The sequence below is a fragment of the Diabrotica undecimpunctata genome, chromosome 3, assembly GCF_040954645.1.
Source record: "Diabrotica undecimpunctata isolate CICGRU chromosome 3, icDiaUnde3, whole genome shotgun sequence".
Taxonomy (NCBI): Eukaryota; Metazoa; Arthropoda; class Insecta; order Coleoptera; family Chrysomelidae; genus Diabrotica; species Diabrotica undecimpunctata.
Genome location: NC_092805.1, coordinates 4,464,778 through 4,480,900, shown reverse-complemented (window position 1 = coordinate 4,480,900; position 16,123 = coordinate 4,464,778). Strand labels below are relative to the sequence as shown.

Below are 16,123 nucleotides of genomic sequence, written 5' to 3'. Positions count from 1 at the left end.
TCTCTTTGGTTTACATTAAATTTTTGTATCCACTCTGACAAAGGCATTTCGTTATCCTCGTCAACATCCTGAACATTGGGAGAAACTTCAGTCAATTTAGCTTGACGAAAGCACTTACAAATAATTGATTGTTCATATCGATTGTTCGTAGAAAACAACTAAAAATTTCCGAGCTACCTCTGGAAGCTTGATTTTCGGTCCATGTGCAGAAAACGGTTTTTTCCACATTTTTGGTTATTATGTGGATTTCTAAGTTGTAAAACCACATTTGTCTAAGATAAAAGGCTTTCGAGGTACTAAGCCTAGGTAGGGGCATAGTTTGCTTTAGATCCAATGTTACATACACAGTGTTCTCTGATTTGCTAGCAAATTCTCTATCTGCTTTTTGAGATTACATGTATCGCTTTTGGGATAACCAAAAGACAGATTAAATTCATTATTAAAAATGAATCGGTATGTAGCCTCTTTTATTTGAAATTTTTCATTTCTTCCGTCAGTTCGGCATTTGTCTAGGTAAAGTTTATGCATTCTAGGGATCGAAAGTTGCGGTGAAAGATATTTTTTTTGAATATTACAATGCCTGGAGTAGTGCGACTTTTCTGCTGGGAAACTTTAAATATGCTCAATGACGTAAGCAGCAACTTCAGCAGGGGTCTTGTTAGGTCTGACTGCGTGTTTTCCCCTTCTGTCCGGTTCAGGAGCATTTTTCCCTGATTTTATTGAAGTTTGGATTAGGTCAACCTTTTTCAAGCTGATTGCAAACAAGGAAATGAAAGCCCGTTTGCATACGGTAGTTTGCCGGCCACTGCAAGTTACATTGTATTGGTAGGTGGCAGTTTTATGCTTTAATGCTCCAGTTTTCTTTCTCATTGATTCCCTTTTTTAATGCTCTTAAAAAGAAGGCAGTTTTTTGCATTTACATCTAGTTTGTAGTAGGAAGAAAATATTGATTCCCTTTCTTCTACAGTTATTGACTGAGAACACTTGTAACGGCAATTTTCATTGCACAAAATCCCAGAGTTAACGGTTTTAGCGGGTTTTACTTGGCCTATTTTAGAAATGTAAGCCAGACCACTTTCTCTGCACTTGGCACGTTTTCGTGCTTTCCATTCTTTAATCTTTTTCTGTCTTTTTCTAGTTACTTTTACTTTTAGTGGAAATATTTTTTTCTTGGTTTTAGTGGGCCAATTAAGAGCCTCTTCATTTCCATTTTCAGGAAGAGCAACGATCTCATCATATGGAATTTACTTGTAGTTCAAAACTTTTTATTCTTTGTGGTATAGATGAAGGAAGTAAGTACTTTATCTTGTTACTTACCTCCTTCATTCACTAGATATTTAAAGTAGTATGGTCAATGACCTCCTTCATACGCTGGCTATCTCAGTTATTTTAAATCATAGAAGGCTGGGGATAAGTGGAAAATTTAATTTAGCACTTACCACCTTCATCCATGCGGATAACTCATTTTCTTAAAAAATGTGACTTACTCCCTTCATCCACTAACCCCTTCAATTGTCACTGACGTCTAAAAACTGAACTGCATCAAGGATGGTAATGTTCACGGATTCCCCATTGTCCATACAAAAAAATCATCCTTTTCAAAAGCTGTTTTAGATAATAGCACTTTAAACTTCTGATGACTCCTTGATCCATAGGCTGTAAGACACTCGTGCAGTTAGTTGGTAAGAAGACTAGGTTGATATTGGTCAAACTAAGCTTAAGATGGGCTGCACAGTTGTCAACTAAGAGAAGAATTTTTCTTTTTTTTGAAGAGAGTTCCTTGTCCCACTTTCTCAATTCTTCTTCAAAAATAGCAGAAGTCATCAACGCTTTTTTGTTTGCTGTATAGTTTACAGGCAATGTTTCTATGTTTTTGAAACATCTATGATATAAACTTTTCCCAATAACCAAAAGCTTTCTTTTCTCTGTACGTGTCATGTTTGCATAAACAAAAGCCGTGACTCTTTGTTTTGAAAGCTTTCCACCGACACATTTTTGATTTTTGAAATTTAAAGTTTTGTCTGGCGTTAATTTGTAAAAGACAGCAGTTTTATCGCCATTGAAGATATCTTAATCCTTGTATAGTTGCCTTAGTTGTGGCCACGTGTTTTGTAACCAATCACCTGCCACGTTCTCGTCCACACATTTTGCCTCTCCAACAATTTTCGCGAAGGAAATTGAGTGCCCGGCTTTAAACCGATCTAGCCAATCATTAGAGCATGTGAAATCTTCACTAAACAGTTTTCAGAACTCTGTAGCTTTCTCCTTTAAAAGTGGCCCGTACACAGGAATATCAGAACTGCCACTTGCTTGAACCACTCGAGTAGAGCTGAATCTACATCACCACGAATGCACTTCCTAATCTTTTTGACATTTTATCCCTCCTCATTAAAGGCTTTTAAAATTTTGTACTTGTTTTTTAGGATTGAGCCGACAGTCGAATTAACAAGTCGAAATTGCCGACATACATCAGCAATTTTTCGACCACTTTCAAATGCTCTTATAAGCAAAGCCTTCTTTTTAGTACTACAACTTGCTATATTAAAAAATAAAAAATTAATTACTAAATTAAAATCTAAAAACAAAACGAGCCAAACACAATTTCACGGTAGCGAAAATTTCTTAAACTGACTGTTCTGAAACAGAAAATTTGACTGTTAGCATGGCACTGATAAATGAGAAATCATACAACTGTCAAGGGCACATAACTGTACATAGAAGGTATAATCGGGCTTTCTCACATTCTTGGGAGGAACAATGCCGCAAAGCCGGATACACATTGCGCTTTATTCTTTCTTGGCAGGACCTATTAAAAATTGGCGTTACAACCGAGATGACGTAACTAACGAGGCCGTAATATCCAAGTTCCATTGTATTTGTACAACGACATAAGTGTAGATTGTGACAAAATAAAATAAAATTTTGGGGTAATCTCAGAGGAACATCGGCTTAACGGACAGTTGTGTCATTGTTCGCCTAGAAAATTTGATTTAGAAACTATTTTAAAAATATTGGAAGAACAATGAGGCAACTGGGAGGCTGCAAAGTTCTGAGACCTGTGTAGACTCAAAAAGTTTATATTACCAAAAACCTAAGAGTGTTATCTAAAAGTAGACGAAATTAACTATCAAAAAAAATTATTTCAGTTTCAAAAATATTCACTTAAACTTTTACTTGTTAACTTTCTTGTAAAATTATTTTTAAAAGTCAGTTTTCCAACATTTTTGTAAAGTGTACTTTATCTACGTACAACAAGAAGTACACGACGGCTCACCTATAAGTGATATTGACAACGTACTACAAGATATGAATGTGCAAATATACAAAGAAGAACTTTTCTTAGGATCCATTGGTAGACACTCTCTTTATCAAAACACCAATGAAAATGGAGAATTACTAATCAACTTTCCCAGTAGAAAAAACATGATCATAAGCTCGACTTTTTTCCCATATCATGATACATACAAAGTGACATGGATTATGCCTGGAGATAGAAATATCGCAAACACTGGCAAATACAGCCAGTCTAAATACCGAAGAGCATTGGAAAGGAATCAAAACAAAAGTAAATGACGCAACAAGAAAGATCATAGGGACGAAGAAGAAAAAACAAAAAGAGAATGGTTCAACGACGAGTGTAAAGAATCTAGGAAGATGCAAGGCAAGGGCCGATAAAATTTGCCGAACAGAAAATACGAAAACGGTAATAAACAGAAAATAAAAGAGAATCTTCAAAACAACCATATCTATGCAGAGTAAAGGGCAGATAACCAGCAATCGAAGAGAAATAAAATCAGTCTTTAAAATGTTTCAAAAACTCTTTTAGAGACGCCAAAATGAAAAACATATGGACAAGCACATTGAGGGAAACACCGATAATTAGAACCCCTGACGATTGAACAGGTAAAACCAGTAATACGGGCACAAAGGAATAACAAGACTCCAGGTATTGACGATGTTCCCTCTGAAATATATAAATTAGTCGGCGAACAACTGGTAGGTCAAATGCATAAAGAGGGTGAAAACTACGTGTTACTGTGTAGATATTACTCAGACTCAAATTGAAAGAAAGTCCACAACTGGATTATCACTGTTAATCAAAATTGTTTATACACTGTTATATTGTTCAAAATCTATCAACTATCTTTTTAATCATTGTTGAAAAATGTTCAAAATAAAGTTTTCCTTCTGTACATTCTCTTTTAAAATTGTTCTGATGCACACTTACCTATTATGTATTACATACTTAACGCAATTGCTTGTTGATTTATTGATCTGAATATCAAGATAATATCACAATACACTTACTTGCCAATCCACTTAAGTGGATCCCCGAGTGTGAGATCTAAGTGTTGTGTTGCGGCACTATATTCGCCCACTTTTACTTCTTTACCCTCTTGAAACTGTTTCAAGAGAATGCTCGCCTTTCTTTCGTTATCGTAAAATCGTACAGGTCCGGTTACTCCTGAAAATAAAAGCAAATATTTGAAAATGTGTAATAACTTTTCAAAAAACCATACCGGATCGTTAGGAAGGAAGGAAAGTTGGAAGAAATAAAAAATAAATCAGTCAAATTACATAACAAATCTATAGTTTCGTCTTTCCTTATAATTTCAGTGATTTACTTAATATTCTAAACAGTATTTTGCAGAAATAAGCACCAATTACAGAGAGCTGGAAAGCTCTCTATAGACCCTCTAAATTTGGCAAACAAGATGATGATCACAATTAATATCGCCCAATATATCTAGCATCTTGTGTTCTTAAAACCCTGGAAAGGCTAATTAAACATAGATTATCACATTGGTTAGATTTTAATAACATTCTCCCAAACTCCCAATTTGGATTTCGTAAATTTAAATCTACCCAAGATGCTATAAATCAACTTTACGAAAAACTTATCCACTCCAGCCGCATTGCTGGATGTATAATCTGCTTTTAACAACATAAATTTGGATATGTTCATAATATGTATACAGGGTGAGTCATAACTATTGGGACATAGACTAAGGACAGGTTATTTGGACCAAAATATGGCTATTGGGCCAAATATGCCTTAATAAAATGTTGCTGAGAAAAAAGATACAGGGTGTTAAAGTTAATTTTTGTTTTTCGTTTTTTGCTAATAGTTTCCCTGTATATTTATAAATTGCTATCAAAATTGGCACAGAGGCATAATCTTAGACAAGAAATAGTATTTTATGTACAATTCCACTATCAAATACCAAACTAATAAACAAAGTTGCAACTAACGTAAGGTTTCCGTTTTCACGATAAATCAAAACTGAACACACTTTAACTTAAAAGAACTCACAAAAACTCAAACTAATGTTCTACATGGTCTCCTCCGATTTCTATGCCTTTTCTAATTCTTTTTATAAAGGATTTTCAGACGTTAAAAAAAATATTATTCTGTTCCCTTATAAGATTAGCTGCATTTTGAATGTATCTCCAAAGTTCGTCTCGTGTATTAATTTCATTGGCATAAACTAAGGACTTCATGTCCCCAAAAATAAAAATCTTGCGGGTTGTACTCAGGACTTCTTGGTGGCCATTGAAAATCACTACCTCTGCCAATCCATCGTTGAGGAAATACGTCATTAAGATGATTTCTAACAGCTAATGAAAAATGAGGTGGCGCTCTATCCTGCATAAACCACATTTTTCTTCTTACATCCAGTGACAGATCATCTAAAACATCACTAAGAGTATTTTCCAAAAAGAATAAATAAGAATCTCCATTTAAATTCGGAGGAAGAACATAAGGCCCTAGTAGTTGGTCGCCTATAATGCCACAACAAATATTCAATTTAAACTCATGCTGAAAATGTCTAGCTTTAATAGCATGCGGGTTTTCTTCCCAATAATGACTATTTCGCCAATTAAAAACCCCTCGTCTGGTAAAAGTTGCTTCGTCGGTGAACATAATATTCTTAATAAAGTGTCTGTCATTGCGATGTTTATTCAGAATACGTTGGCAAAACTGTAACCGTCGTGGAAGATCTGTTGGAACTAAATTTTGAACAGGAGTGAAGTGATAAGGATGGAGGTTCTCTTTTTTTAGAATTCTAACAATAGACGACTGACTTACTCCTGTTGCTGCTGATAGATGTCGTGAACTTATTTCAGGATTTTTATCTACTCGAACCAAAAGTTCATCTTCTTGATTAGGTGTGATTTGTTTCGGTCGACCACCCCGATTTTTAGTGTGAAATGACCCAGTTTCACCTAAACTACGATATAATCTTGCAAAAGTTTTGTGATTTGGTTGCCTTCTGTTTGCGTATAATATTCAATACCTTCTGGCTGCCGAGCGACCGCAAAAATTTTCTTGTGCGTATACGCAAATCATATCTCGCATTTCTTCATTAGTAAAATGATTGTGACGAGGCATTTCAATCAAAAAAAGTAATGATTACTTTTAAAAAATGCAACATTACACTACACTGTCACATCAAAAATAATTTACTCTGAACAAATGACATTTACCAACAACAATTATCTGATAGTCCAAAGCATACTTTTCATAAATGAAATAATATTTGAAATCCTTTTTTAAGACTCTAAGCAGTTCGACTGCGTTTTTATCGAAAACAGTTGAAATTATCATGTTTAAACAAGAGTACCAATTTTACGTAAAAATGATGTTTACGTCATATTTTCTAATAAAAATTACTAAAAAGTTTCATCAGAAAAAGTTTAGACTCAATTGGATCATTAGGAATGATCCACGTGGCGCCCTCTATGACAAAACGTAGAATTGTAAATAAAATACTATTTCTTGTCTAAGATTATGCCTCTGTGCCAATTTTGATAGCAATTTATAAATATACAGGGAAACTATTAGCAAAAAACGAAAAACAAAAATTAACTTTAACACCCTGTATCTTTTTTCTCGGCAACATTTTATTAAGGCATATTTGGCCCAATAGCCATATTTTGGTCCAAATAACCTGTCCTTAGTCTATGTCCCAATAGTTATGACTCACCCTGTATATCAGTATATATCTTACCTTCAAAACTTGTATTATGCAAAGCATCTAAAAATAGTTTTTCCCAAATAGGATCTCGGTATCTGAAATCCACGACCGATTCGTTTCTTCTGAAGTATTTAATTTTATGTGCCACGTTCTGTATTGCTAAAGCTAACGCCCAAATACCATCGTACGTGTATCCATGGAATCTCGAATATTCATCACCTTTTCTTGTTTCGTACTCCTGGTTGTATTCATCTGCTGTCTAAAATAGTAAAATCATGATCACAAAGAAGTAGTTGTATTGATTGGCTCTAAGAAGATACACAAGGGAACACATTGTTAATCTTCGCCAAATTATAGAAAAATTGTAAGAAAATAATTACAGTTTTTAAAGAAAAGCTTCTATACCCTGTTTAGAAATGAGTGATAGCACAAGGGAGGTTAAACATGTGCAATACAACTTTAGAGTGTGATTATTGCAATAAATCAGTATTAAAAGTTATTATGCAGTATTTGCAAGAAAAATGCTGAAAGGGCATGTCAAATAACCAATAATATTTTCCGATGTTCAAATTGCAAACAAAACGAGGTTATGGTACCTGAAAAAAGTGTAAAACTTACTTCTGGAAATGGTAATAGCGAAAAAAATGATAAAATCCCTGTTATTAATGACTCATTACAGTGATCTGTGGAAAAATTGCAGGAATGTATTGACTTTATGTCCGAAAAACTTGATCAACTAATTTCTGAAAATCGAAGTTTCCTGGCTGAAATGAAAGCATTAAAAAATGAAAATATACAGCTAAAATCCAAAATCAAAATACTTGAAAAAAATAGCAGCTGAAAATGATCCAAAAAAAATTGGAGTATACTAAACACTATAATACATAATAAGAAGCTAACAAAAGAACAAACAACTATTTCCAAACTTATAATAGAAAATTTAGTTATTGATGATCCTAACCTCATCTCTAACAAGCTCAATAACTATTTTGCTACAGTTGGTTCGGAACTTGCTCAGGCCATTCAACCCTCTGGATATGTTGGTCCACTAGGACCAACCTTAATATACAACATTTTTTCTTGAAGTTTCACAACAAAGGAGGAAATTGAAGATATAATAAATAAATTAAAGGGTAGAACTGCATGTGTACTAGACAAGTTATCAGTGATACTATTAAAGAGTTCAAGAGTGAGATATCAACTATTTTAAGTACTCTAGTAAATTTAACATTCACTACAGGAAGTGTTCCCAGTGCGCTAAAAATGGCAAACGTTGTTCCAGTATATAATGGAGGATATATATACTCCTCAATGTCTAGTAATTATCGACCCATTTCACTTTTACCACCCTTATCCAAGACTCTGGAAACATTTGTAAATAATAGAATTATGCACCACTTAGATAATCAAAATTTTTTATATAACGGCCAAAATGGATTTAGATAGGGTAGCAATAATCGAGAAAAGAGAAAACAGTATAGGCATTTCATTTGCGAATTATGCCAATAATTTTGTAGCTATTATAATGTATGTCATTTTGTCCGAAGGATATGGACAAAATGCTATGATTGATCTCAGTTAAATATTTTTTGTTTTTTTTTTCATAATTTTGTGCTAAAAATGTTTATTAGTTTCGATGATTAAAATTTGATACCATAGTTCCAATACTCCTCCTCTACTTATTTTTATTTATTAATAATACTTATATCCTACTTACTATTCCAGATATTGTAATTTCTCCGCTGGTCGATAATGGTAAGAGATCAGTCAAAATTGTTTGCTGTAAAGCTGACTCCAGTTCTTCCAACGTGCAGTTAAAGTCTGGCTCCAACCGAGTCCACCATCCCGGACTGTATGTTCCCATTATGATCCACTGATACTTTTTACCGTACATTTTTAGTTTGTATGCTTCGCAGAAGATATCACGGGCCCATATTTCGTTAAAATTTCCTGAAATAATCAACACAATTAAAATACACTATTTGACATGATCCTATGGGTTATTTTATTGATTCTTTTTTTGGTTGGATACTAAGAAATTCATATAGACTAGGCGGGATCTGTAGAAATTCAGACCATAATGGACATTTTCCATAGGAAGCTATTTTTTTGCTGGAATCCCTTCAGGATGTACCCAATATCGATAATCACGATATGCGCCAGTCGCAAACCCTGTGCTAAATTTTTTATTTAACAAAATCTGAAAACAATTGAAAATTTCTCATTTTTTTGCTCCTATTTTCGTTTATAATTCGGAAAATATTGATCCTAGAGAAAAAATTATAAGAAGTAAAAAGTTTCGCTATTCAATTTTACACAATATTTCGTTAGCTAAAAATTGAAAATTTAATGTTTATTGTTAAAAAATAGCAATAATTGGAAAAAAAGTACAAAAAAATGAAGTTAATCCTTTAAATGTTTTCGACTTTTTAAACTTGACTTACAAGCTCCATATTCCGCCTAAAAAAACTTTTTAATATGTTTAAAACGTGTGCTAAATTTTGTTAAGATCGGTAGGATAGGTTTTGCATAATAATTTTGCAATCCAGCCTACTGGAAAAAAATCGCAAATTTTCAAATTTATAGTAGGCCCCAAATAAGCCTCTTAGAGAGTTGCAAATTTTTTTACATATAAAGAAAGGCTTAAACTTTCAAATACTTTTTGTAAAATTTAAATTGGTTTACTAGGAGAGCCTAGAATTTTTTTTTAAAGTTTTAAACATTTTTTGGGCTTATAAACAAATTGAATAACTTTACGAGCTTTAAACATATCAATTGCAAAATTTATGAGGTTGTGAAACAACCTCTGCATTTTTTTATCAAGGAAAAAGCAAAATTGTTAAATTGTTTTCAACAAATAATGATATATCGCAAGAAGCAACCATTTTTAATGAAAAAAGTGCCACTAAGGAAGGAATTAAACGCAGCGGATGTAAAATTATATCGGCATTGTATATGGGCCACTCAAATTGCGATTTTACATTGAATAAAATTCGCTACTTGTGCTTTAATAAAGGTTGCAAAAATAAAAATGTTCAATTGTTCATGCTGCCACCAACACAATCTGCAGCTGAGCAACACTCGATTCGTGTATATTTCCAAGTACAGCAGTGGCTTGGAAATAACCTGAATGCTACTGAGTAGGGGTGGGAACTAACTCAAAATGGTCTTGACCCATTACAAACTGAGCAGGTATTACTACCTGACTCACTGATTATTCAGAAATATTAGTTGCAAATGTAAAAAACTTTGTTCAAAAATGGATTCCTTAGATTTTCTAGAGGCACAAGATAAAGCTACAGATGAAGGAGAAGAAACATTAAATTTACAGATCGAGGATGAAGATATTGAAATGGAAAATGAAGATTTTGAGGAAGAAATAAGACCTGAAGATTCTTGTCCTTCCAAAAAAAGAAAGACTTAAAAAAAATATTGAAGATTGAGTCAAAATAAAGTTTATTTATGAAAAAAAAATTTTTTTTGTTCGTTCGCCTTTGTTTTAACAATTTAAATTATTTATTAACAATCTATAAATACATATTTGTTTACTAAAAGTAACAATTTACTTCAATGTATAAATTGCAAGCTCAAAAAAATGCATGAAGAAAAAATGCAATTACTTGTTTAACATACAATTGTTTATTGTAAATTTCCCAATTTGCAATTAAAAATGGTATTTGAAAATATGATATTTCAAATCCTTGTCGTCCGAGACATCAATTAAAAAAAAAAAGAGCAAAATTGGTTAACAAGAAGCCGAGGTAATGCAATTTTTAGCGCGCGCTATGATTTTGATGGCAGGCATCAAATGCCATCAAAAGCACCAAAGATGGTAAAGCAGTAGGCCCCGATAATTTTCACTCAGAATTCTTAAAACTTATGGACTATGATGGCATAAAATGGTTGACAAATATATTTAACAGTATATATGATACAGGCGTGGTTACCCAAGAGTGGTTAGTGTCAACTTTTATAAATCTTCCAAAAAAACCCAATGCGAGAAAGTGCGAAGACTATAGAATTATAAGCCTTATGAGCCATTTACTTAAAACATTTCTAAAGGTCATCCACAAAAGAATATATACAAAATGTGAGGAACAACTAACAAGAACACAATTCGGATTTCGTGATGCTCTGGGAACACGGGAGGCCCTTTTTGCTGTACAGGTGCTATTTCAGAGATGCAGGGATGTGAATTGTGACATATATGTATACTTTATAGATTACCAGAAGGCATTTGACAGAGTAAAACATGACAAATTAATGACTCTAATGCAAGAAATTGGAATTGACAACAAAGATCTTAGAATTATCAGAAACATTTACTACAATCAAACGGCCAAAATCAAAATAGAAGACCAGTTAACTGATAAAATTGCAATAGAACGTGGAGTACGATAGGGCTGTATTTTGTCTCCATTGTTGTTCAACATTTATTCTGAATGGGTATTTAAGGAAGCTTTAGACGGTTGTGCGAAAGGAATACTAATAAACGGTGAATGATTGAATAACATTAGATATGCAGATGACACTACAGTTTTTGCCGATAATCTGAATGACTTACAGATATTAACAAATTGCATAACAGAAGTCAGCAACAGATACGGACTAGCTCTTAACATAAAGAAAACCAAATTTATGACAATTAGTAAAAAACCAATACTAAACGCTCAACTTACAATCAACCAACAGAATATCGAAAGAGTCGAGCAATATACATATCTAGGCACCAATTTAAACAGCCAATGGGACCACTCAACAGAAATTAAACAGCGAATAATAAAAGTAAAAGCAGCATTCGTTAGAATGAGAACCATTTTCAACAGTCGAGACATATCATTAAAAACAAAATGCCGTCTATTGAACTGTTACATATTCACAGTTCTGCTCTACGGAATGGAAGCATGGACACTGACTGTTGCATCTATGAATCGGCTCGAGGCTTTCGAAATGTGGTGTTATAGGCGCATCTTACGTATATCCTGGGTTGACAGAGTTACTAATGTGGAGGTCCTGCGTAGAATGGGGAAAGAATGTGAAATTCTCATGACCATCAAAACTAAAAAGTTGGAATATCTAGGACATGTAATGAGAAATCCAGAACGTTACGGCCTTCTCCAGCTGATTCTCCAAGGGAAAGTAAATGGTAAGAGAGGACCGGGAAGAAGACGCATTTCCTGGCTTCAAAATTTACGAAAGTGGTATAACACGACTACCACTGAACTGTTCCGCGCTGCAGTGGATAGAGTGGAGATAGCCGTGATGATCGCCAACATCCGGAACGGATAGGCACTTTAAGAAGAAGAAGATGATTTTGAACTCGCCGATTCACATTTCGAGTGAATGTCCCCCACCACCACCTCTCATGCATTCCGAGCGACATTTTACGCGAAAACGGTTTTTTATTTGCTTTTTTATGGATGTTGCCATGAAGCGCATTACGTAAAACTTTTCATATAAACAGTACTTGACAAGGCGAGGGTACTTGTTTAAAAACGAGCCCTCTATCACTTATGGTTACACGGCAAATGTATGCCAACTTTGACCTTCAATATCTCGGCAACCAGTAAGCCGAATGTATCTTTTTTTTAAAGAAGCGTCTTTTAATATTCTTTAAGTGTATAAATTTTGAAATTAATATGTTTAAAGCTCGTAAAGTTATTCAATTTGTTTATAAGCCTAATATATATATAAAAAATGTTTAAAATTTTAAAAAAATTTCTAGGCTCTCCTAGTGAACCGATTTGAATTTTACAAAAAGCGTTTGAAAGTTTGTGCCTTCCTTTATATGGAAAAAAAAATGCAACTATCTGGGAGGCTTATTTAGGGCCTACTATAAATTTGAAAATTTGCGATTTTTTTTCCAGTAGGCTGGATTGCAAAATTATTATGCAAAACCTATCCGACCGATCTTAACAAAATTTAGCACACGCTTTAAACATATTAAGAAGTTTTTCTAGGTGGAATATGGAGCTTGTAAGTCAAGTTTAGAAAGTCGAAAACATTTAAAGGATTAACTTCATTTTTTTGTACTTTTTTTTCCCATTATTGCTATTTTTCAACAATAAACATTAAATTTTCAATTTCTAGCTAACGAAATATTGTGTAAAATTGAATAACGAAACTTTTAACTTCTTATAATTTTTTCTCTAGGATCAATATTTTCCGAATTATAAACGAAAATAGGAGCAAAAAAAATGGGAAATTTTCAATTGTTTTCAGATTTTGTTAAATAAAAAATTTAGCACAGGGTTTGCGACTGGCGCATATCGTGATTATCGATATTGGGCACATCCTGGAGGGATTCCAGCAAAAAAATAGCTTCCTATGGAAAATGTCCAATCCAAAACAGATCCCGCCTAGACTAATAGGATAGATTTTCTTGGTAGCTTGCGGTTATGCTACACTATAAAACAAGAAAAGTTAAATTAGCATTAGTTAAATTTCCATTGAACATCAGAATAAAAAACAACTTAATAAAACAATAAAAACAAGTGCTCGTTAAAGTCACTTTTGAATTCTTTTATCAAACAGACAATTTGATGATAACAATTGTTCTTTGTGTAGAGAGAGCTATGAGAACCCCTACATACATTCATGTGTTAATTTTTTGTTGTTCGTAGAAAATATTAAAAAAACAATAAAAGAGACTAAATAGCTTCCAAAATGTAGTACCTAACTTTACGACAATTTTCACGTAAAAACTATGTTCACTATACTGTAAATTGCTCTCTTTTTAAAGCACCAACTACGGTTTGTTGTTATACATGGTCGCCTTGAGGGCTTTTCTCTGCTTATACGAATTCACTGAACCTTTTGTTTGAAGTTTTTGCAGGTTGAACGTTTTTCAAGTCGAGTTCAAATTCATAAATTATTCACTGCTGCACATAATAGAAATGTTGGTTTCTAAACATTTGGAATTTTCGTAAAAGAAGGAAATTTTTAAGTTGACTTTTGAATTTTTTTGTAAAAGAGAACTTTTACGAATATTAAATAAATGTTTATGTAAAGTTAAAAAATAACGATATATGTATATGTATATATATATATATATATATATATATATATATATATATATATATATATATTAAATTAAATGGCCAAATATATGGCCTAGGAGGACAAATTCGTTTCGACAAATTCGTTAAACTTCCCGTGCTCGAATCGGTATCAATAAAGTGTTATGATAATTTCGGCCTATCCCAGCCTCATCAGACACTTGGGCTGATACAAATTCAAACTCGGAAAGTCCAACGAATGTCTCCCAAAACTTCACTACAACAGTAGTTAGCTTACAAAGGCGCCACCTACTTTGGTGGCCGTGAACGAAAACGATATGATAATATCGTTTTCTGTATCCTTTGCGCTATGCGAAATGTGTAAAAGATAAAATCTTTTAGCGAACGTCGCTATCGCTTTATTAAATTAAATGGCCAAATATATGGCCTAGGAGGACAAATTCGTTAAACTTCCCATGCTCGAATCGGTATTTATATATATATCATAACACTTTATTGATACCGATTCGAGCACGGGAAGTTTAACGAATTTGTCCTCCTAGGCCATATATTTGGCCATTTAATTTAATAAAGCGATAGCGACGTTCGCTAAAAGATTTTATCTTTTACACATTTCGCATAGCGCAAAGGATACAGAAAACGATATTATCATATCGTTTTCGTTCACGGCCACCAAAGTAGGTGGAGCCTTTGTAAGCTAACTACTGTTGTAGTGAAGTTTTGGGAGACATTCGTAGGACTTTCCGAGTTTGAATTTGTATCAGCCCAAGTGTCTGATGAGGCTGGGATAGGCCGAAATGATCATAACACTTTATTGATACCGATTCGAGCACGGGAAGTTTAACGAATTTGTCCTCCTAGGCCATATATTTGGCCATTTAATTTAATAAAGCGATAGCGACGTTCGCTAAAAGATTTTATCTTTTACACATTTCGCATAGCGCAAAGGATACAGAAAACGATATTATCATATCGTTTTCGTTCACGGCCACCAAAGTAGGTGGCGCCTTTGTAAGCTAACTACTGTTGTAGTGAAGTTTTGGGAGACATTCGTTGGACTTTCCGAGTTTGAATTTGTATCAGCCCAAGTGTCTGATGAGGCTGAGATAGGCCGAAATGATCATAACACTTTATTGATACCGATTCGAGCACGGGAAGTTTAACGAATTTGTCCTCCTAGGCCATATATTTGGCCATTTAATTTAATAAAGCGATAGCGACGTTCGCTAAAAGATTTTATCTTTTACACATTTCGCATAGCGCAAAGGATACAGAAAACGATATTATCATATCGTTTTCGTTCACGGCCACCAAAGTAGGTGGCGCCTTTGTAAGCTAACTACTGTTGTAGTGAAGTTTTGGGAGACATTCGTTGGACTTTCCGAGTTTGAATTTGTATCAGCCCAAGTGTCTGATGAGGCTGAGATAGGCCGAAATGATCATAACACTTTATTGATACCGATTCGAGCACGGGAAGTTTAACGAATTTGTCCTCCTAGGCCATATATTTGGCCATTTAATTTAATAAAGCGATAGCGACGTTCGCTAAAAGATTTTATCTTTTACATATATATATATATATATATATATATATATATATATATATATATATATATATATATATATATATATTGTTATGATTCATTTTATCAGCCAAAGATAAAATTAAATTTACTAAATAGACCATCTAAATAAATTTTCAAGATATCCTGGAGAGTTGTTATGCTATGTAAAAATAGAAAATAATATTGGTTTGCTCTTAATATATTTCAAAGTATAAAATATAATAATTCAAAATATTTCAACTGATAAACTATAAAAGATATTTCGAAGAAATGAAAGTCCATTATCTTTGGATTACCTGTAGTAAACAAAATTTAAAGATATGCATAAATTATTTTCTTTGTAAAATATATTTGAGTGAACGTAGTGAAATGAACAATGCGACCGGGTTTTCCAAATGGACTTGTACAGTGAATAAGACAATAGGGTAGAATTTAGAAATTATATTTCTCCGTTAGTTCTTAATAATTTGTAGAAACCGATTAGCATGTTAATAGTTTTTAGGAAATTTATAATTGTAGGTAAAATTGTTGTTTGTCATCTGAATGGTAGATGGGAATA

At 33.4% G+C, this 16,123-nt stretch overlaps 1 protein-coding gene across 1 annotated transcript in view; it reads right to left on the bottom strand.

Moving 5' to 3' along the window:
- GABA-B-R2 (gamma-aminobutyric acid type B receptor subunit 2) overlaps nt 1-16,123 on the bottom strand; it is a 95,549-nt gene that overhangs the window by 18,418 nt on the left and 61,008 nt on the right. Inside the window, exons 6-8 of the mRNA XM_072524169.1 lie at nt 8,698-8,930; nt 7,014-7,239; nt 4,309-4,465 (exon numbers count right to left, since the gene is read on the bottom strand). Of these exons, the coding sequence (XP_072380270.1) occupies nt 4,309-4,465; nt 7,014-7,239; nt 8,698-8,930 (616 nt within the window). The remainder of the gene's footprint in view (nt 1-4,308; nt 4,466-7,013; nt 7,240-8,697; nt 8,931-16,123) is intronic.